Raw genomic sequence first — 23,663 nt, forward strand, 5'->3', positions numbered from 1 at the left:
GCTTTGACATTCTTCAAATTGTTAAGGTCATTTGAGTCCAAGGAAGGAATTAGATGAGTAGAGGTTCAAAGTAAACCACTTCATGTTTTTAATTCAATTAAGTTTATTCCATTACTTAACAAGCATATGTACATAATTCTTTGTATGTCCAGTCCGGTATAGTAGTTAGCAAGAAAATCAAGATTTTGAACTATAGACATAAAAAAGAAATGGTGACTGCAGGCTCCAACATGAGTTGTCAACAGTTGTTACACTTAACCCGACTCTTGAGGTATATTCAATCTACCAACCCACATGTCTGAGTCACTCGTTAAAACACAAGAATGAGATATATTGCAAAGGGCAGCAGACACCATGTACACTACTGGAAAAGGTCAAATGACAAGCACAATATGCTAAGGCCCCTTCACTGACTACAAGCAAACTTCACTTGTCACATTAAAGTTAGATGATATCAGTGTATTAAAAGGGCTTAGAGAAGTTGACTCAAAGAGCCCGGTTTGGTTAATCAAGATGAGAGCTCTACTGCACTGCAGCCGCACAGTCTTGGAGGTGAAGTCTGCTTATGGCGTGTAAATGACAAGTCAAACAGTCTACCCTGCTAATTCAACCATGTCCTTCCTCCACAATGGCTCCACCTGAGCAAGTAATTCAAAAGATGCCCTCCGTTGGAAATTACATACCTGTACATAATGATTGTTTTAATTTCTCATCAGATTGCTTCGCAGCTTAAAGTTGTCATCTGAGATAATCATTATACATGTTCACTCTTAACTGGGAAATGCCTACAGTCTCCATCTAACACTACTCATCCACTTGTACATGCATATATAAATACATCTTATTTCCAAATTGAAGAGGATATTTATCCAGTGTCCACTTTCCATTCCAAAGCTATAGAACAGCTGACCATTAACCCTGTATCTCTGCCTTTACCCTCTTACATTGTGTGATTACAGACCGTAACCTGACAATCTGAGGGCACTTCCTAACCTGATGCATTGAATTCCCCACAGAGAACTCGTTTTGGATGACCTGGTGACCATACCATCCATCATGTTGCTTTAGTGCAGAGACTGAGAAATAGCTGGTGAAAACTGTTACATTTCAACATCATATCCAGAGGGGAAAATGACCACCAAAAGAGAGAACTGGTCACTCACCATTCATTAAATAACAAAATGTTATACTGTGTATACAACTTGAAAAAGTGTAGAACAGCCAATAGAAAATTACAGAAACTGTGTACTTTGGTCAATAAATTACAAACAAGCATTACCAGTGTGGGGTAGCCCTAATTGAAGAAAAACCAGTCAGCATCAACTAGTAGGACACTGATGTGCAAAAAGTAACATTGGGGTAATTTACTGTTTACTCAGCAGTGTTAAGTGCATTGGATGGATGGGCACACTGACATTCCCAGACTGCAGGTGCTGCCAAGCCACACTCCTCTCTGGCTCCATCCTACATTTTGGTACCACCGGTCAATTGCTATCAAGCCAAAGAGAACATAAAAATGGTCTTTAGTCGTCCTCTGACCACACCAATGGAATATGCACCGTCACTCACACACACACCACGTTCTAAGATTGAACAGGAATAACCACTAGCTGGGTGATTGTGTTTTAGCACTAAGATTTGGAATAAAAATGTCCATTAGGTCTAGGTAAACACTTTACTATGCACCAAATCATTAATAAGGTATTTTTGCTTTGAGGTAGGCTATAATTGGAAAGTGTAAATCATATTTCTTAAACCTTAGCTCTTCAGTTAATTTCCTCCCTGAAATCTTAATTCATGAGCTTGCCCTGAAGTGTCCTAAGGGGTTCTAAAATAAAAAGTGACTAGTCTTCTCTTTAAGGCGGAAAATAATGAGACTGACAAGCCCAAAACCAATATCAATGTTAGGTCAAATGTATAATATTTAATTCAAGTTATATATTTCCTTAAATAGAGAAAAGCTAGAGTCCAAAACTTCTCATCTGAGATCAGTCAAATATAATAATAGATACACTTAAATCATTATCTGTAATGTAACAAAAAATAAAATTGGGAAAATAAACTGGACTGGTATTGACAGAACTTGCTCTGTGCTGCAGATGAGTTGTAAAACGAAAAACTTTCTCCTTCCTCGCCCTGTGTATGAATGTCTATTCCCCAAACATTGTGCAATTAAAAACACTGCTTCCCTTCTCGATCCACTGTTCTTCCCACTCCATGATGTTTGTCTTGGCTCCTTAAAATGTGTGCATATTTCATCTTTGTGCTCAAGCCATCCTCTTGGTTTGCGTAACCTTGACAACAAGCCAAGTCAGTTGTCCATCCCTCGCTCTTTGCCAGTGTTCCGTTTATGTCAAAGGAATTTTAGGTGTCAAAGGAATGCTAAATAAAGGAATGGATGCATCTTCTTCAGTCCATGCGTGTACATTTCAATGTTTTATGAGATATGTACACACCAACCATAAAGCATACAGTGAAAGAGTTTCAGTGTGTGTGTGTGCATGTGTGTGTGCGCATGTGTGTGTGCGTGGGGGGTGTAAGAGGAAACAATGGACAGGTGGAAATGATCTTGTCGGTTATGCATGTGGATGAGTCGTGCCAAGGAAGTCACTGGAAGAAAAATAAAACCAAACAGAAATACGTTTAGCACAACTCAGTACAAAGGCGGCCAAGACTGTAGACACCTACTGTACAACTAATTGCCTACATTTAATAATATCTGCTCAGTTGGCCTAAGGTTAAGACACAAATTGTCAACAGTGAGACACTCCTAGCTACTGTGTATATGTGCGCAGCTGGTCTAGCTGCTGTACCTGAGTATGTGTGGCAGCTCAGGACTCCTGTAGATGAACTTGTGCTTGTAGGCCAGAGAGACAGGAAAGGGGATGAACTGAAGTTTGTGTCCACTCAGGCTCTTGGACTGGGAAGCAATGTTGTACAGCTGGGAGGAGGGGAAGGAGATAAACACAATGGAGTTATGGGAGGATTGTTTTCAGTCCAGGTTAAAAGAACAGCAAATATAGACCTGGCCCTGCTCTGAACTATGACTTCTGTGCTATAGAGCGTTACACAGAGGTCTGCAGTGGTGATGAACATTTGAGAGGTTCATATTTATTTTTTAGAAGCCAATGAAATAGATGACCAATTAATTAAAAACAGAATAGTAATAAAAAAATATGAATTCTATTTCTGTGTGTTCCTTCACTGCTATAATACAGTAGCTCAACTCAAATCTCAGAATAGTTTGGGATTTTGGCAATGGTCCTTTATCAACTTCCCCAGAGACAGACGAACTTGTGGATACCCGGAAGTTGCCAACTAGCATTAGCGCAATGACTGGAAGTCTATGGGAACAGCTAGCACGCAGTCATTGTGCTAAAGTTAGTTAGCATTGGCTCGCAAAACTACCTCCAACTTCATTCATACTGGACGCAGCGACATAAAAATGCTATCCAAGAGTACATCCGACTCTGGGGAAGTAGATAGTCTTCAAAAAATCCCGACCTATCCCTTTAAATAAAACTAGTCATTATTCAAGTTTAATTGCTCCGAGGTTCCCACTTAACTACGTTGAAATTAATACCGGCATTGGCATATACAGAATTCTTTTTAATAAAAAATTTGGGGCATTTTAAAGATACCATGAAAAAAAACTATACATTTTAGATCATTCATGTGATAGGAATTTGAACAGTAACAAGCAACTCGTTTTCAAGACGACAGCTGATTAGTAATGACCTGTATTAAATCTATGACATTAACTTTGTTTTTTTTGGTAGATCAAATAGCTTCCTGTGTCCTTTGAAAAAGGAGGACCAGATGAAGTCTGTACGAGGTCACGATGATGTGGCTGACTTATGAAGCCCAAACTAAAAAGGATACCTTCTTCCCTAGATTAAAGGGCACGACTGAGTCATCCTCGGCATGAAGGATAAGCAATGGACAGGATATGTGGTCCACACTACAAAAGAGAAGAAACAAGCTCAAATTACAGTCAAGTCTCTGAAGATCTTGGTGTGTCTGAATATGCATGGTTGGTCGTATGTTAATGGCCCTATGGTCCTTATACTATACTAGTGCTTGGCAACTCCACGAGAAAGTACTGCACAAAGGAAGTCTTGACAGATGAATGTCCTCTGTAGGCCACCTATAATACAAGTCTGACCTTCCCTGAGTTAGTCCCCTCAGCACATTCCAGAGGACATGGAGAAAAGGCATGGACAGAGCCTGGGTCAGCCAGGTTCAGACTATGCCTCTGCTCTTTAACATGCAAACACGCAGTCTGTTAATCTGTTGATATAACATTTGATACAAGGGTTTGATGAATGGTTGTGTGTCAGAGAGATCTTATTGACGCAACAAGCAGTTTGTATGAAGACACCAGTTTGAAAACATCTGAGCAGGAACAAGTGACGTGACACACTGCTTTAAATCTAACGTTAAACTAAATGGTCTGGAAAGAATCAAGTTCAACCTACTTTTCGTCACTGGCAAATCGAATGTCGTTTGCTGATATGGTATCTAAAAAGAACCATTCAAAGCCTGGAAGGTACCGGTAGACCTAGAAGAAGCAATGACACAGACGGTAGCTAATAAAATAAAAAAAACGTTACATCAAATACAATTAAATAAGACTCAACATGTAGTCAAGGGATTAAGAGGAAATGCTTGCCATAGAGAAGGGGTGGCTCTTGGCCTCCTCTCGGATGTTGGTGAACGGAGATTCCAAGACTAAGGAGTTTGGGGGCGTCCCTAGAAAATAGAAAGTCATTCAAATCAAACCAACCTTCATGAAACATAACCATACGTATCTAAGATGTAGCAATAAGTTGCCTTGAATTCACTTCCTTCAGACATTCACTTCCTTGAATAAAGCAGTCACAACTAGATACTTTGTGACCCTGTAACCCAGTCAGATGGGTGTGAAATTCAAGCTGTGGACACTTGAGCTACCACTGGAAGAGGAGCCTTGTATCTGGTGTGTTAAGGTCAACAGCCAATCAGTTAGTTCCTCCGGTAGTACACAATACCAAGTCTGAGTTCATGTTTCTCACTTGCTATGATCTGACTAGTGATCGACTATACTTGAAAATGGGATGAAGCCTCATAATACTGTATGAGCATTCAACCTGTACAGGCCATTGGGTAAGGCATGCTTGTAAAAGTCCACGGTGGACCCAAGCATGTGCCCCTCAAACTTAACGTTACATTAATGTTGTCAAAATATTTTGTCAAACTTTTCAGAATCCATCCCTGGACTCCAAATCAGGCTCTCTAAGTACCCAACACAAGAGGGTAAGTTGACCCACTTCATTTAAACAAAAAAAATGGCACAGGTATATGGTCGGTCCACCAATTAGGGACCTTTTGAATAGTGTGACTTGGTGAATTTTTATTTGACCTTATTTTAACAGGCAAATAATATTTTTGCAGGAATCTCCTTGCGAATTATTTTTCCGAAGATTGTATCTCCGCCGGCCTGGGCAACCTGAGCTTTTGCTATATATATTTTTAATTGTTCAAACATTTCCAGCTTGTCCATCTATGGGTAGCAGGGTTGACGTGTTATGCTCAACCTGATAATCTTTCTACCACAAAACACCAGAAAATGGGCAAAAAGGGTAGAACCAGCTCACCTGCTTTTACACTGATTTGACTATTAGATGTTCAATGTCTCTTGAAAAGTTATATTTTTTAAATGAGTGAGTAGTTATATTTTTTATGAATCACTAATAACATTTCATATACAAAATCTGATTTATTGCATTTTAAAATGTGGTCCATCTTAAAAGGGCACATAATTTAATATAACAGACTTAAAAATAGATATTTGTGCACAATTTCTACCTAAAGTGCAAAAGGCACTCATTTCATGGAACAACCCATATAACGCCTTAATTCTAAGAAAGCCACTTTATTTATACTCTAAAAATGTCTGACTTGTTTATCTAAAACATTTTGTTGCGTGATACACGCAGCACCTGCATTCACTAAATGCTACATAAATCAAGTATATACAGTGCATTCGAAAAGTATTCAGACCTCTTGACTTTTAACACATTTTGTTACATTATAGCCTTATTCTAAAATTGATTAAATTGTATTTTTTACTCATCAATCTACACAATACCCCATAGTGACAAAGCAAAAACTGGTTTGGAAATTTTTGCAAATGTATCAAATAAAAATAACTGAAATATTATATTTACATAAGTATTCAGACCCTTTACTCAGTACTTTATTTTATATTGATTTTATTTAACTGGGCAAGTCAGTTAAGACCTTATTCTTATTTACAATGATGGCCTACCAAAATGCAAAAAGGCCTCCTGCAGGGACGGGGGCTGGGATTAAAAATACCAAATAAAATATAGGATAAAAACACACACGACAAGATACAACACAACCCTACATAAAGAGAGACCTAAGACAACATAGCATGGCAGCAACACATGAAGCACCTTTGGCAGCAATTACAGCCTCGAGTCTTCTTGGGTATGACGCTACAAGCTTAGCACACCGGTATTTGGGGAGTTTCTCCCATTCTTCTCTGTAGATCCTCTCAAGCTCTGTCAGGTTGGATGGGGAGCGTCACTGCACAATTTTCAGGCCTCTCCAGAAATGTTCGATCGGGTTCAAGTCCGGACTCTGGCTGGGCCACTCAAGGACATTCAGAGACTTGTCCCGAAGCCACTCCTGCATTGTCTTGGCTGCGTGTTTAGGGTCGTTGTCCTGTTGGAAGGTGCACCTTCCCACCTTCAGTCTGAGGTCCTGAGCACTCTGGAGCAGGTTTCCATCTAGAAACTCTAGACTTTTCTCCGTTCATCTTTCCCTCAATGCTGACTAGTCTCCCAGTCCCTGCTGCTGAAAAACATCCCCACAGCATGATGCTGCCACCACCAACACCATGCTTCACCATTGGGATGGTGCCAGGTTTACTCCAGATGTGACACTTGGCATTCAGGCTAAAGAGTTCAAACTTGGTTTCATTAGACCAGAGAATCTTGTTTCTTATGGTCTGAGAGTCCTTTAGATGCCTTTTGGCAAACTCCAAGCGGGCTGCCATGAGCTTTTTACTGAAGAGTGGCTTCTAGCCACTCTACCATAAAGGCCTGATTGGTGGAGTGCTGCAGTGATGGTTGTCCTTCAGGAAGGGTCTCCCATCTCCACAGAGGAACTCTGGAGCTCTGTCAGAGTGAACATCACCTTCCTGACAAAGGCCCTTCTCCCCTGATTGCTCAGTTTGGCCGGGCAGCCAGCTCTAGGAAGAGTCTTGGTGGTTTCAAACTTCTTCCATTTAAGAATGATGGAGGCTAATGTGTTCTTGGGGACCGTCAATGCTGCAGACATTTTTGGTACCCTTCCCCAGATCTCTGCTCGACACAATCCTGTCTCAGAGCTCTACTGACAATTCCATCCACCTCATGGCTTTCTTTTTGCTCTGACATGCACTGTCAACTGTGGAACCTTATATAGACAGGTGTGTGCCTTTCCAAATCAGGTCCAACCAATTGAATTTACCACAGGTGGACTCCAATCAAGTTTTAGAAACATCAATGGATCATCATCGGAAACCGGATGCACCAGCTCAATTTTGAGTCTCATAGCAAAGGGTCTGAATACTTATGTTTTTGTTAATGAATACATTTGCAAAGACTTCTAAAAACCTGTTTTCGCTTTGTCATTATGGGGTATTGTGTGTAGATGAGGTAAACAAATTATTTAATCCATTGTAGAATAAGGCTATAACGTAACAAAATGTGGAAAAAAGGAAGGTGTCTGAATACTTTCCGAATGAACTGTATTTAGCCTGGGAAGTAGGAAGTCATAGCCTTAATGAGCAGATGCTTACCTCTGTCACACAGATGTCGGACTAGGTTAGTGGCCACCCTGGAAAATTAGAAAAATAAATATTTAAAAGTTACCACTCTGTAAATTGACTGATTTACCAGTACAAACAAATTCACCCAAAGAATATGTTCATCAAATTGTTGGTTCATAATCATACAAGAGTTTATAATTTTACACAAAATCTATTTCTGAAATGTTGAGCTGAATGTGATGGAGAGAGATGTCTGTGTGTTCCTACCCTGTCCCCAGTGAGTGGCCCCAGACGTTGAGGGGTTTGCTCCCCACCCTCTCCTTCACCCACTGGTAGAGGAACAGGGCATCTGACGTCATGCCTCTCTCAGAGGGGCTCCCGTCTGAGTCACCCCAACCTGGATCAACCAGAGAAGTATGAAAGAAGAGATGAATGGTGATGTAAGATCAGATCATCTTTTTAAAAGGGATATTGTGATTGTTAATAAACTTAGAAACAGCTCGAAGTAGAACCCCACTTACCTCTGTAATCGAATGTGACTACGTGGTAGCCTAATAAACTAAGGACCTGGGGAGGGGAAGCCGAAACGCATCAAATCTCAACTCCAGATCAGACAAAGCAGGTCAATTCACAAAAAATGTATTGAATTTTGTTTATTGGTCAGTAGTCAATATAGCTAGATACAGTATGGGTGGGATACAGGCGAAGCAAGTTAGTGTGTTTGCAATGAAATCCTCTTACCTTGTAGAGCTGAACTCTATGGTCCCCTCCTCTGAAACAGACAGGATGGACAAGTTTGTACACCAGGTGAAAGGTAAAGCAACATATCTCAGCCATTCTGAAGAGCGCATTGTGTTAATATGTATGTACAAGTTCCAAGGTTGTGAGTCAGCTTCAACAAACACATATTTAAAGGCAGGTTGTTATGTGAGTTAAGGGTATACGCTAGGGGGTACTAGACCAGAGTAGCACTGAGAGAGTACAATTTAAAGTGCTTTTTAAATCTAAATGTATGATCACCTTGTCCCTGCGTTGCCGTGAAGGTACAGCATGACTGGATAGGGGGATTTAAAGGTACTGTCATACCACTCTCTGTCCTTCCCCTGCGCCTCTTTCCACATCTGGTCTGGAACTGTGTGCCTGGGTGGAACAGGAGCAGTGATATAGACAAGGAGAAAGCTGTAAGCAATGTATACAATATACACCTACTATAGACTAAGAGGTGTGGGGTGGGACAAACTGGTTTGATATAGGCTAGTATCTCATCTGTACTTGAGTCTAACCGGGGACAAAGACTGTACTGTAAGAACTATCAGATTGGAGTTGGCTACATGTTTTACATAACTGGACACACAACCCCCATGTTCTAAGAGAATAGCCCTGAACAGAGACTTGTCTATTTACATATCATCACCTCAGCCTTTAGTCTTTATCTACCACAACCCACACTGCTAAACTCCTCTGGGCTCAACATGCCTTTCCCACAGTCAACGTTCCCCTGTTAGTCTGCTCAAGTTCCTACCCCCCACGGCCAGTAAACATCCACAGGGACTGCGGTGGTCTTCCCCCCTGTGGTCCAGTCTCTTCTGTATCATTCTCAGACACACACACAAAAACCACACTGCACCTTTTCCCCAGGAGGCAGTGTGCTGTGCGTTATTGTTTTCCCAGCCGAGGAGTTCATTACACCCTTGAGAAAGCGAGACAGCTAGATGGCTGTGTGTGAGAGAGAGACACAGACAGCGAGAGGGCTGTGTGAGTGAGTGAGTTCGCAAGAGAGCGCGCAAGGGAGAGAGAACCCCAGACAGAGCTGCATTTCCTGACAAAATATCAAAAATAAAACAATTAGAGAGTGCCATTTCCCCATAAGACGGTGTCTGACAGACCAACCCGCACATGTCCTCTATGCCTTGTATGGTTATTTTTACCTTTTATTATTGTTGTTACTGATTGTCCCGTTAACAATCTTGATTATTATTTTAATAATGTTAATATCGTCAATAACGTAATCTCCAAACGTACGCTTTGGCAATATGTATATCGTTATACCCAATAAAGCAAATTGAAGAGAGAGCGCGAGAGACAGAGAGCATATATAAATGGCGCCGGAGGGCATGGCTGCCGTTTTACAGGCTCCTAACCAACTGTGCTATTTTGTTTGTTTTTCGCATTGTTTTTAACTTATTTTGCTACTGTCTCTTATGACCGAAAAGAGCACCTGGACCTCAGAACAGCGATTACTCACCTCGAACTGGATGAAGAGTCCAACGCAAAGAATATACTGCTTCCTGGAGACCAGGCCCAAATCCCCATCATTCACATGAAGACGGAGATACGGGGAGTGAAGGCCGGGTTGCATTGTAAGGATTCGTAGGCGAGTGAGTAAATCGCCACTACCATCGGTTCTATTGGCCAATGCGCAATCACTGGAAAACAAACTGGATGATCTACGGTCAAGACTATCCTACCAACTGGACATGAAAAACTGTAATATCTTATGTTTCCCCGAGTCGTGGCTGAATGATGACATGGATAATATAGAGCTGGCTGGGTTTTCCGTGCATTGGCAGGACAGAGCAGCTACGTTTGGTAGGGAGGGGTTGTGTGTCTATTTGTCAACAGCCTGTGCCCCTGAACAACCCACAACGCCTTAACCCACTGCTCCTAGGCCTTCATTGAAAATAAGAATTTGTTCTTAACTGACTTGCCTAGTTAAATAAAGGTAAAATAAAAAAATAAAAATGTCTGATATTAAAGAAGTCAAGGTATTTCTCGCCTGAGGTAGAGTATCTCATGATAAGCTGTACACCACACTGTCTACCAAGAGAGTTCGCATCTATATTATTCGTAGCAGTTTATTTTCCACCACAAACTGATGCTGGCACTAAGACCACACTCAACGAGCTGTATGAGGCCATGAGGAAACAAGAAAATGCTCATCCAGAAGTGGTGCTCCTAGTGGCCAGGGACTTTAATGCAGGCAAACTTAAATCCGTTTGACTTCATTTCTACCAGCATGTTACATGTGCAACCAGAGGAGAAAAAAATAATATAATAAAAAATTAAAAATAAATTAAAAAAAACTCTAGACCACCTTTACTCCACACAGAGATGCGTACAAAGCTCTCCCTCATCCTCCATTGAGCAAATCTGACCTGATTCCTGCTTACAAGCAAAAACTAAAGCAGGAAGTACCAGTGACTCGCTCAATATGGAAGTGGTCAGATGATGCAGATTCTACGCTAAAGGACTGTTTTGCTAGCACAGACTGGAATATGTTCCGTGATTCATCCAATGGCATTGAGGGGTATACAAGCTCAGTCACCGGCTTCATCAATAAGTGCATCGAAAACGTTGTCCGTACAGTGACCGTACATACATATCCCAACCAGAAGCCATGGATTAAAGGCAACATCCGCACCAACCTAAAGGCTACTGTCAAGGAGCGGGACATTAATCCTGACACTTCTAAGAAATCCTGCTATACCCTCAGACGAACCATCAAACAGGCAAAGCATCAATACAGGACTAAGATTGAATCCTACTACACCGCCTCTGACGCTCGTCAGATGTGGCATGGCTTGCAAACTATTATGGACTAAAAAGGGAAACCCAGCCACTGCCCAGTGACACGAGCCTACCAGATGAGCCAAATGCCTTTTATGCTCGCTTCGAGGCAAGCAACACTGAAGCATGCATGAGAGCACCAGCTGTTCCGGATAACTGTGTGATCACGCTTTGCGTAGCAAGACATTTAAACAGGTCAACATTTACAAGGTTGCGGGGCCAGAGGGATTACCAGGGCATGTACTCAGAGCATGCACAGACCAACTGGCAAGTGTCTTCACTGACATTTTCAAGCAGACCACCATAGTCCCTGTGCCCAAGAATGCGAAGGTGATCTGCCTAAATGACTACCGCCCTGTAGATATCACGTCGGTAACCATGAAGTCCTTTGAAAGGCTGGTCATGCCTCACATCAACAGCATCCTCCAGGACACCCTAGACCCACTCCAATTCACATACCGCCCCAACATATCCACAGATGATGCAGTCTCTATTGCACTCCACACTACCCTTACCCACCTGGACATAAGGAACACCTATGTGAGAATGCTGTTCATTGACTACAGCTCAGCGTTCAACACCATAGTGCCCACAAATCTCACTAAGGTAAGGACCCTGGGACAAAACACCTCCCTCTGCAACTCGATCCTGGACTTCCTGATGGGCCACCCCCAGGTGGTAAAGTTAGGCAACAACACATCTGCCACGCTGATCCTCAACATGGGGGACCCTCAGGCATGCGTGCCGAGTCCCCTCCTGTATTCCTTGTTCCCCCACAACTGCGTGACCAACCACGACTCCAACACCATCATTAAGTTTGCTAATGACAACAGTGGTAGGCCTGAAAACTGACAACGATGAGAGCCTATATGGAGGAGGTCAGAGACCTGGCAGTGTGGTGCAAGGACAACAACCTCTCCCTCGATGTGAGCAAGACAAAGGAAATGATTGTGGACTACAGGAACAGGCCCCCATTAACATCGACGGGGCTGTAGCCGAGCGGGTCGAGAGCTTCAAGTTCCTTGGTGTCCACATCAACAAACTAACATGGTCCAAGCACACCAAGACAGTCATGAAGAGGGCACGAAAACACCTTTTCCCCCCTCAGAAGACTGAAAAGATTTGGCATTGGTCCCCAGATCCTCAAAAAGTTCTACAGCTGCACCATCGAGAGCATCCAGACCAGTTGCATCACCGCCTGGTATGGCAACTGCTCTGCATCCAACCAACCATAAGGCAATACAAAGGTTAGTGCGTACGGCCCAACACATCACTGGGGCCAAGCTTCCTACCATCTAGGACCTATATACACACACCACAGAGGAAGGGCCCAAAAAATGTTTGAAGACTACAGTCTAGAGGTTGACCGATTAATCGGAATGGCTGATTAATTAGGGCCGATTTCAAGTTTTCATAACAAACAGAAATCGGTATTTTTGGATGCCGACTAGGCCGATAATTAAATTTTTTTACCTTTATTTAACTAGGCAAGTCAGTTAAGAACACATTCTTATTTTCAATGACGGCCTTGTTCAGGGGCAGAACGACAGATTTTTACCTTGTCAGCTCGGGGATTCAATGTTGCAACCTTACGGTTAACTAGTCCAACGCTCTAACCACCTGCTTTACATTGCACTCCACGAGGAGCCTGCCTGTTACGCGAATGCAGTAAGAAGCCAAGGTAAGTTGCTAGCTAGCATTAAACTTATCTTATAAAAAAAACAATCAATCATAATCACTAGTTAACTACACATGGTTGATGATATTACTAGTTTATCTAGCCTGTCCTGCGTTGCATATAATCGCTTAGGTACACGTTGCTCCAACCATAAAAATCAATGCCTTTCTTAAAATCAATACACAAGTATATATTTTTAAACCTGCATATTTAGTTAATATTGCCTGCTAACATGAATTTCTTTTAACTAGGGAAAATGTGTCACTTCTCTTGCAACAGAGTCAGGGTATATGCAGCAGTTTGGGCCGCCTGGCTCGTTGCGAACTGTGAAGACTATTTCTTCCAAAGACAGCCGACTTCACCAAACGGGGGATGATTTAACAAAAGCGCATTTGCGAAAAAAGCACAATCGTTGCACGACTGTACCTAACCATAAACATCAATGCCTTTCTTAAAATCAATACACAGAAGTATATATTTTTAAACCTGCATATTTAGCTAAAAGAAATCCAGGTTAGCAGGCAATATTAACCAGGTGAAATTGTGTCATTTTGTGTTCATTGCACGCAGGGTATATGCAACAGTTTGGGCCGCCTGGCTCGTTGCGAACTAATTTGCCAGAATTTTACGTAATTATGACATAACATTGAAGGTTGTGCAATGTAACAGGAATTTTTAGACTTAGGGATGCCACCCGTTAGATAAAATACGGAATGGTTCCGTATTTCACTGACAGGAAATACGTTTTGTTTGAGATGATAGTTTCCGGATTCTACCATATTAATGGCCTAAGGCTCGTATTTCTGTGTGTTATTATGTTATAATTAAGTCTATGATTTGATAGAGCAGTCTGAACGATGGTAGGCAGCAATGCATTGCGCTGTTTATGACTTCAAGCCTGTCAACTCCCAAGATTAGGCTGGTGTAACCGATGTGAAATGGCTAGCTAGTTAGCCAGGTGCGCTAATAGCGTTTCAAACATCACCCGCTCTGAGACTTGGAGTAGTTTTTTCCTTTGCTCTACATGGGTAACGCTGCTTCGAGGGTGGCTGTCAATGTGTTCCTGGTTCGAGCCCAGGTAGGAAGGAGCGAGGAGAGGGACGGAAGCTATACTGTTACACTGGCAATACTAAAGTGCCTATAAGAACATCCAATAGTCAAAGATATAAGAAATACAAATCGTAGAGAGAGAAATAGTCCTATAATAACTACAACCTAAAACTTCTTACCTGGGAATATTGAAGACTCATGTTAAAAGGAACCACCAGCTTTCATATGTTCATGTTCTGAGCAAGGAACTTAAACGTCAGCTTTTTTACATGACACATATTGCACTTCTACTTTCTTCTCCAACACAATTATTTAAACCAAATTGAACATGTTTCATTTATTTAAGGCTAAATTGATTTTATTGATGCATTATATTAAGTTAAAATAAGTGTTCATTCAGTATTGTTGTAATTGTCATTATTACAAAAAAAAATTGTAAAAAAAAAAAAAACATTGGCCGATTAATCAGTATTGGCCTTTTCTGGCCCTCCAATAATCGGTGTCGGCGTTGAAAAAAAAAATTATCATAAAATCGGTCGCCCTCTACTACAGTCACCCGGCAAGCAGTACTGGAGCGCTAGGTCCAAAAGGCTCCTTAACAGCTTCTACCCCCAAACCATAAGACTGCTGAACAAATAATCAAACAGCCACCCGGAATATTTACATTGACACCCCCACCCCCCCTTGGTTTTTACACTGCTGCTACTCTCTGTTTATTATCTATGCATAGTCACTTTACCCCTACCTACATGGAGAAATTACCTCGACTAACCTGTACCCTCGCACATTGACTTGGTACCGGTACCCGCTGTATATAGCCTTGTCGTCATGTAATCTTGTGTTACTTAAATATTTTCTTCACTCTAATCTTGAACTGCATTGTTGGCTAAGGGCTTGAAAGTAAGCATTTCACGTAAGGTCTATCTATACCTGTTGTATTCAGCGCATGTGACAAATCACATTTGATGAGAGACAAGAACGGGATCGAGAGATGCCATCATGAACAGCAGATAGTGGTCACTGAGAAAGTGCAGTAATGTCCTGAGCAAAAGTCAAATTGGATTCCTACCAAATGATCAAACATCAGTCCATATTTATACCTTACATACCCAAACTGATAAAAATGTTAAATCAAAAAGTTTGAGTGACCAGCAGCCCCCGATCTCACTCTTAATGACACAGAAATAAAATGGCTCCTGTATGCAGATGACCTGGTGCCGCTGTCCCCCACAAGAGGAGGGGCTACAGCCACAATTAGATCATCTGCAACAGTTCTGTCAAACCTGGGCACTGAGTCAATTTCAAAAATACAAACATTATGATATTCCAGAAAAGGTCCAGATGTCAGGGAAACCAATATACCTTTTTACTAGACTCCACTCATATAGCACACGCGCACACACACGGGACAAAAAAATGTGCTCCACAGGGAACTTCAACTTGGCCGTGAATGAACTGAAAGAAAGGAAGGAAGGAAGGAAGGAAGGAAGGAAGGCTTTCTATGCCATTGAACAATCTATTAAATTAGACATAGCAATTAGGATCTGGGTCAAAATATTCTAATCAATAATAGAACCAATTGCACTATATGGCAGTGAAGTGTGGGGTCTGTTTACAAAGCAAGAATGACAAATGGGACAAACACCCCAACTGAAACCCAGCATGAGGAATTCTGTAACAGCATCCTCAGAGTACAGAGGAAACAACTCCAAATGCATGCAGAGCAGAATTAGGCCAATTCCCTCTGCTGATTAATATACAAGAAAAGAGCCACCAAATGTTATCATTTAAAAAAACAAGTGACCACCACTCCTACCATTACAAAGCCCTCAAAAGCCAAGAGATGACCATAGAAACGAGTCCTCAGCCAGCTGACTCAGTTCACTAACCCCTACCTACCCAACAAAGCCTCAGGACAGCACTCAGAAAACCTGTCCCAACCAAATCATCACGAAGCTAAAATAAAAAGCTCACCTATTGGAAAGACACCACAAAATCTAAGTAAACGTCAATGCTATTTGACAGACTACATTACCACCGTGACTGATAGAAAACGGAGAAAAACACAGACTACGTACAGACTAAGTGAGCACGGCCTGGCAATAGAAACTGACCGTCACACTCTGCCCTCAGAAAGGTCAAGACAGAGCTGCATTTTCTCCTACACTGCGAGAACTATACAGACATGCGGGCAATTTTCTTTCCCAGAATCTAAAACAAATACTTTGAAAATCCAATATCTATTGGAACAAAAAAATCTTTATGCCATATTAGCTGCAAAATATGTAGTTTCCTGCCACACCCGCAGGGACAGCCAGTGGAATGACCAACCAGAGCAATAACACTGCTACTTGTATCTTTCTCACCATTTCATTATTGTCCTAAAATCATTTCTTCCTGTAGTGTCCTGTTAATGGGTACTACTCATTGAGTATTATTATTTTCCCTATTGTCACCTGTGTCATCATTGACTTGATATGTGAAAGTACGGAGCGAGAAAGAAAGTACGAGATCCATCCCACACAGTCTTAGCCAAGCAGCTGGTGTGTGTGTGTGTGTGCACGCGCATGTCTTCTTACCATACACCAATGTTGACACCAGTCTCTGGCTGCAGGTAGAAGTTAAAGGTGTGGTTCAAGCCATGGTCTTGTGGCCTTTTCAAGTCAATGAAATAGGGCAGCCGCACTGCAGGGGGTGGGGTTGGGTAGAGGGTAGACAGAGGCTGTGTTAGATGTGCTAAGACAATAAGATATCACTGACAAAGCAGCAGCGCTCAGCTAAAATCCACAGGACAGCTGCTCTAGAAATAGCAGGGCTCTGCCTCTTTCCACTCTATAAGGTTACACGAGACAGTCACAAGTCACAGTCCACTTCCTGTACAGACATATACTGTTTCACTTCCTCACTGAATACAAAGAAAACCTCCAACCGTCTGCCATCCACAAGACATTTGGGTCTTTAGCTGCACTGCAAACCATGCAAAAGACTCCAAAAGAAAATCAGATGTCACTGAGTGGGACAGAAAAGCATGTTCAAATCTGATGGGGTTACATGTTTTACAATGGGTAGTTCCAGTACTGGATGTTGATTGGTTGAAACCAAGTAACTAGAATCAGATGTGGTCACAACACACCACTCAGTACTACTGAATCAATGTTTTAGGTGCAATCCTGCCCATTGCTGCCTATAATGCATGAAACTACTACAGTTACACACCCACACTGCAAATCAGATGGAGGGAGCGGTGAAGGCTGTGTATTGCATGCTTGCAGATGGAATATACACCCTCTTAACTGCCTCTGTCTGGAGTTTCGTGCTGTGTTGGGTTTCAGGTTCAGCTGATGAGCAGGCTCTCATGTGCACACATTAGCACATGCACCCTTGCTCATGTATGCACACTTACTAAATGAGCTACAAGTATCCACCTACCAAATGAAACACGCAGAGGCCAGAGCTAACTGATGAAGCAAGCTTATTTAGTCTCATAAAAAATACAATTCTTAAATCAATGCAACCAACTAGATCGAACAAAAACATGCCTTAGTGGTTTCTATATCTATACCCACCAAAATTTAAAAAGACTAGTTTTGCCTGAATGGAGGGGCATAGTTTGACGATGAAGGGGATGGTTATGTAGACTCCCAGCACCCACAGGAGGATCCTCTTCAATCTGCCCATTAGGCCATATCTGGAACACACACGCAGGGGAGAGAGACAACATCAGCATTTTACATTGATCTTCAAAAACTAAAGTAGAAAACATTAAGGTTTTAGATGGCTAATTTTAGATGGCAGGTAGCCTAGCGGTTAGAGCGTTGGGCCAGTAACCGAAAGGTTGCTAGATCGAATACCCGAAACGACATGGTAAAAAAAAACTGTTGTTCTGCCCCTGAACAAGGCAGTTAACCCACTGTTCCTAGGCAGTCACTGTAAATAATAATTTGTTCTTAACTGACTTGCCTAGTTAAAGGTTAAATAAAAATAACAGTTAAGACTACAAAGATCTGCTGTCCATTCCAATTGCACACAGATGTGTACAGTACTAAAATAGTTGAAAATATTAAGCCTAGATCATAATGTGTTAGTTATCAGGATGGGGGGTTCAGAGTTCAGACTGTTTGGGAAATAACAACTCTTTGCTGTTCATACAGAGTAAAACCAGATGTTGCTTGGTTCTATCCTAAGAGTTCAGAGGGTGATGTGGTTCAAAGAGGGTCCTGTAACCTGCACCTTTCCTCCCTTCCAAACTGTTCCATCCAGCTAGACGTCAGTCTGAGGTTAAGCTGCAACCACTGCAGAATTCCAACCTGGGAGCAGTGGAGATCATGACATCTGGCCATTTCAGAGACGTTAAAAATATCAGACAGAAAATGCTGTGTAAAACACACTGCACCTTAGCCTTTCTCAATACAACCCTTTATAATGAGGAAGTTCTACATGGCGTTAAGTCAGAGTCGAGCCTCGTTCACATTACCAATAATGTTACGTTGCGCCGCATGTCATGCATTTCAAATGGGGACGTCCACAATGGAGTGGAATCGCAACACCCCCTTGCGGTTGACGGCTCCATTGTGAGATGGACACCGCATACTTTCAAAATGTTCCAAAATAAGCATCGTCTTCAGTCCAGCCAGTGTCGAAGAACAGGAAGTTACCAAAACTCTGCAGGTTTTCAGTGATGGCTTTATGGGATAGCTAGCAACTTGTAAACAATTACCCATTCCTATAAGTGAGTACTAGTTTAATAGTAATGTTAAATACACACTGGCTGTTGCCTCCCATTTAAGTTTAATGTGATCAGGACATTTGTTTTTTTATGACAATTATTAGGGGGAGGTCACTAGCTATAGTTGCTCTGCAGTGCAAGCTAGCTTGACTTGCTATAAAGTTAGAGAAACAAGTTGATGAAAATAAAACATGTTTTGTTACTTTTTATCACCTAAAACTTATTTATCCTTTCTTGAATGAATAGGTCATATTTTGCAATCTTCCAAAATAAATGCCATCTTGCGTTACACTTGTCCTTTCAGTAGCGAGGCAAGACTCTGAAGATGACGGCATAATGAAATACGCCACACTGTCTACGGTGTATCAGGACTAAATAAGGTGTTCTCTGCACTTCTCTAAGCACACCTTATTTCCTAGAGTCTTGCTTGGGACAGAAAGTGTAACTTTATGGCAAGTTAATAGGACTATCCTTTTAAATGAAAACAAACTACTACTACCGTCTGGGAGAGCTGCTGTAATAACAGAGGGACTGCTGAAAATCAGGAAGTTACCCATCTACCTTCTAGGGCTATGGACAAATCACTTAGTTTTTCCTCCAATATTGATGACATGCCTTATGACATAACTTACCCCACATGGAGGGTGAAGTCCCTGACAGATACTAGGCCCAAACAGCACACCCTGCAGCAGAGGAACAAAACAAACGTCCTCCAATCCGTGAAACAGACCCCACAGACGCCAATGAAATGAACAGCGATGACCCCAGTGTGACAATATGCAAGATGCACGCATGCGCTCAAGGATGTGCTCATGTCTCTCAATGTCAAAAAGGTCAGGGGAGGGCTGGAGTGGACCCTCTGCTGCCCTCCCTCCGTCTCGCTGGCGTGTTGCATAACGGATCTCTACGGCCCGGTGCACCCGGGGGACTCTGATACTGTATGTCATGATGTGGCTGGAGCGTCAGTCAGGGAGTGGGGCCAGGGGAACTGTAATATTCACTACTGGGGGTGTGTCATAATAACCTCTAATTTACTGGATGTGTGATGAACGTAAAGCAAGCAGTGGAGATGCTGTATAATTATAGTATGAGAGCGGTGGCACAGGAAAGACTGCTTTATGGAGCTACAGACATGTCAGTGGGAATAGTGTACAATGGATTATTTACAACAACAACAAATGATAATATGGACAGTTTAACTGACCTAAATGAAGTCTTATCCTGGACTAAATTGCACTTTAATGAATATGTATGAAAGGATCCAGTCAGACTCCGTAGTATAGACAAGCTTAACTAATGCTCATGAATTCTATTTTTAGATTAGCAAAGCAAGAAATAGACCTAGGCCCATTTAGTCTAGCCTAGTACTTAAATAGCCTACTTAGATTCACATGTAAGATATTTGTCACATCTGCTCTTGTTTTCAGCCTCTCTACCTGACCATCTTTGCCAGAGATGGAATCTATCAGCTCTAACAAAATCGACACACACACACACAAATGCACCAAGTGCAGTTTGTGCAGACATGCAAAACCCCTTGGAGAGAGTGTACACAGAGCTCTCTCTGGCCCTATGAATAATGCAGAGTGCTTGAAAGAGCCTGTTAGATACTGTGTGCTGCGTTATCAAGAAGCCACTGCGAGAAAGCGGGACAGACTGGGGGGAGGGGGAGGAGACATAAAGTTAGACACTGGTGTATTTAAAAAGAAAAAAAAAAAAGACACTATCCACTCCTTAATTTGGATGCATTGTATTAGCTCCACCTCTGTCATTCCCCCCCCCCCCCCCCCCCCCATCCAATTTAGGATTGTAGTTATCACAGCAAAAAGTACATCTTCACAGCTTGACTGGCCCTGCAGAAGGTATTTCATAGTGCTTTTAAATTCTTCTTATTTTAAAAGTAATGGTTATTCTGGTTGCTTGGTATCACAGTATCGTATGACTGTTAAATAGCATAGCCCTAGTCTCACGTGGCCAGCCTTCCAAATCCCGTCTCGTTCACTCAACTATTGGAAGTCCAGCGAACTTCAGATTTGGATTTCGAGTTTGAATGGAAATCGTGGCCTTCAGCGCTCGCAAAAAATATATATAAAAATGCAACAACTTCAAAGATTTCATTGAGTTACAGTTCATAAGGAAATAAGTCAATTGATATAAAATTCATTAGGCCCTAATCTATGGATTTCACATAACTGGAAATACATATGCATCTGTAACCAATGTGAAATGGCTAGCTAGTTTGCGGGGTGCGCGCTAATAGCGTTTCAATCGGTGACGTTACTCACTCTGAGACCTTGAAGTAGTTGTTCCTCTTGCTCTGCAAGGGCCGCGGCTTTTGTGGCGCGATGGGTAACGATGCGTCGAGGGTGACTGTTGTCTGTGTGCAGAGGGTCCCTGGTTCAAACCCAGGTTGGGGCGAGGAGAGGGACAGAAGCTATACTGTTACACATATATTGACCACAGATATCTTTTTAAAAAGGTAGGGGTGTGGATCAGAAAACCAGTCAGTATCTGATGTGACCACCATTTGCCTCATGCAGCACGACATCTCCTTCGCATAGAGTTGAGCAGGCTGTTGATTGTGGCCTGTGGAATTTTGTCCCACTCTTCAATGGCTGCGCGAAGTTGCTGGATATTGGCGGGAACTGGCACACGCTGTCGTATACGTTGATCGAGAGCATCCCAAACATGCTCAATGAGTGACATGTCTGGTGAGTATGTAGGCCACGGAAGAACTGGAACATTTTCAGCTTCCAGTAATTGTGTCCAGATCCTTGCGACATGGGGCCGTGCATTATCATGCTGAAACATGAGGTGATGGCGGAGGATGAATGGCATGACAATGGGCCCCAAATTGCCATCGGGTTCGTTGTCTGTAGCTTATGCCTGCCCATATCATAACCCCACTGCCACCCTGGGGCACTCCGTTCACATCAGCCCGGTACGGTTGAAACCGGGATTAACCTGTGAAGAGCACACTTCAGCGTGCCAGTGGCCATCGAAGGTGAGCATTTCCCACGCCGAACTGCTGTTAGGTCAAGACCCTGGTAAGGACGACGAGCACATAGATGAGCTTCCCTGAGACGGTTTCTGACAGTTTGTGCATAAATTCTTCGGTTGTGCAAACCCAGTTTCATCAGTTGTCCGGGTGGCTGGTCTCAGACGATCCCGCAGGTGAAGCCAGTTGGAGATCCTGGGCTGTCGTGGTTAAACGTGGTCGTGAAGCTGGTTGGACATACTGACAAATTCCCTAAAATGACGGAGGCGGCTTATGGTAGAGAAATTAACATTCAATTCTCACTAAACAGCTCTGGTGGACTTTCCTGCAGTCAGTGTGCCAATTGCACGCTTCCTCAAAACATCTGTGGCATTGTGTTGTGTGACAAAACTGCACATTTTAGAGTGGCCTTTTATTGTCCCCAGCACCAGGTGCACCTGTGTAATGATCATGCTGTTTAATCAGCTTCTTGAAATGCAACACCTGTCAGGTAGATGGATTATCTTGGCAAAGGAGAAATGCTCACTAACAGGGAGGTAAACAAATTTGTGCATATGGAACATTTCTGGGATCTTTTACTTCAGTTCATGAAACCAACACTTTACATGTTGAGTTTATATTTTTGTTCAGTGTATAACTAACCCAAGATGAACTGTGTAGATTTCAATGGGAGTAAATTAAGCATAGTAGGCAGACCCAAGTACAAGCTAGCGAGATCCTTGCCGTGTTCTAGCATGCATTTTCATATTTCCATAATGCTGGGCATACACTTCACAATTGCGCCACGTTTTTGCAGTCCCAGACACATGATTGGGTTGAAATCCTCGGGACTAGTTTCAGGGGGTCAAGGACGCACCGATGATGGCTGTTCCGTTCTCCAGACTCAAGTCAGATGTCCCGATAATTTTCTGACATGTTAGAAATTTGGTTTGTGCGTCTTGTTTTATGCGCATTGCTATGACACGATTGGGCAAGAACTGCTGCCAATAGCCAATGAGCACTCAGCATGTGAGACCAAAACAATGAAGAGAAAAGCAACAACATGAACTGTGTGGACCAAGGTGATGAAAGATTGGTGGAGCTGTAGAGAGAACGCAGCTGCCTTTTCAATATTAAAAGTTTTATATTACCTCCAATTCCCTCTGTACAATAAAGTCCATATAGTCCACCTCTGCCCAACAACAATTTGCGGGTCCATATCCTGCACCTCTGCTCTTTTTTAATGTTTCTGCACACAAATAAAGCAGCTTGCTGTTTGCGTGTAAACATTATATATACACATTTTCCCCCCATACGACAGAAACGTAGAGCAGGATGAACTAGGGAATCATCGGGTTGAGGACGGACGGAATTAAAGATTTGGGACCAGGAAATCGGAAATGTGAGCACATCCAAGTTGTTAAGATTTTAGAAGTTGTGTACTGTATGCCCAACATTAGGGAATACCTTCTCTGTGAAGTGAACGTAAGCAATAACTCAATTCGCCCCAAGTTGCACTCTTTGTAAACAATTTTTTAGTCTGTTCGTAACAGATTGTAGTTCTGGGAACAGAAAACTATCGAGATCTTGATTTTCTTTGAGAAAATCTGCAGAATGTCGGTCCAGTTCAATCTCGCTCCATACTCTCTTACTGCCGGTCACTGGGCTTCCTCTCCTCAACAGTGGAAATTCCAACCAAATGCTTCAGATTTATACAGCCGGTGAAACATCTGTGGTAGAGGCATTCCCTTGTGTTTCGTTTTTTTCCCCCCTTCTTGTTTTTCTCTTTTCCTACAGTGTCAAGACTACGTTTTACTAGCCTATGCAGTATTCGTTTTGTATT

General features: G+C 42.3%; 1 protein-coding gene across 4 annotated transcripts in view; it reads right to left on the reverse strand.

The window, feature by feature from the left end:
• Positions 1-83: 83 nt before the first annotated feature.
• Positions 84-23,663, reverse strand: part of abhd12 (abhydrolase domain containing 12, lysophospholipase) — a 31,193-nt gene continuing 7,613 nt past the window's right edge. For 2 of the 4 annotated variants that reach the window (XM_014154053.3, XM_014154052.3), the window contains 13 exons: positions 19,476-19,526; positions 17,684-17,805; positions 16,697-16,802; positions 8,843-8,962; positions 8,564-8,594; positions 8,344-8,389; positions 8,090-8,219; positions 7,853-7,890; positions 4,673-4,752; positions 4,479-4,561; positions 3,883-3,961; positions 2,814-2,941; positions 84-2,610 (listed from right to left, as the gene is read on the reverse strand). In XM_014154053.3, the coding sequence (XP_014009528.1) occupies positions 2,577-2,610; positions 2,814-2,941; positions 3,883-3,961; positions 4,479-4,561; positions 4,673-4,752; positions 7,853-7,890; positions 8,090-8,219; positions 8,344-8,389; positions 8,564-8,594; positions 8,843-8,962; positions 16,697-16,802; positions 17,684-17,805; positions 19,476-19,526 (1,048 nt within the window). In that variant the 3' untranslated portion in view covers positions 84-2,576. The remainder of the gene's footprint in view (positions 2,611-2,813; positions 2,942-3,882; positions 3,962-4,478; positions 4,562-4,672; positions 4,753-7,852; positions 7,891-8,089; positions 8,220-8,343; positions 8,390-8,563; positions 8,595-8,842; positions 8,963-16,696; positions 16,803-17,683; positions 17,806-19,475; positions 19,527-23,663) is intronic. The other 2 variants (XM_014154055.3, XM_014154054.3) reach the window with 1 other exon arrangement.

Source organism: Salmo salar, chromosome 18, assembly GCF_965601325.2.
Source record: "Salmo salar chromosome 18, fSalSal1, whole genome shotgun sequence".
In the NCBI taxonomy this organism is placed as follows: Eukaryota; Metazoa; Chordata; class Actinopteri; order Salmoniformes; family Salmonidae; genus Salmo; species Salmo salar.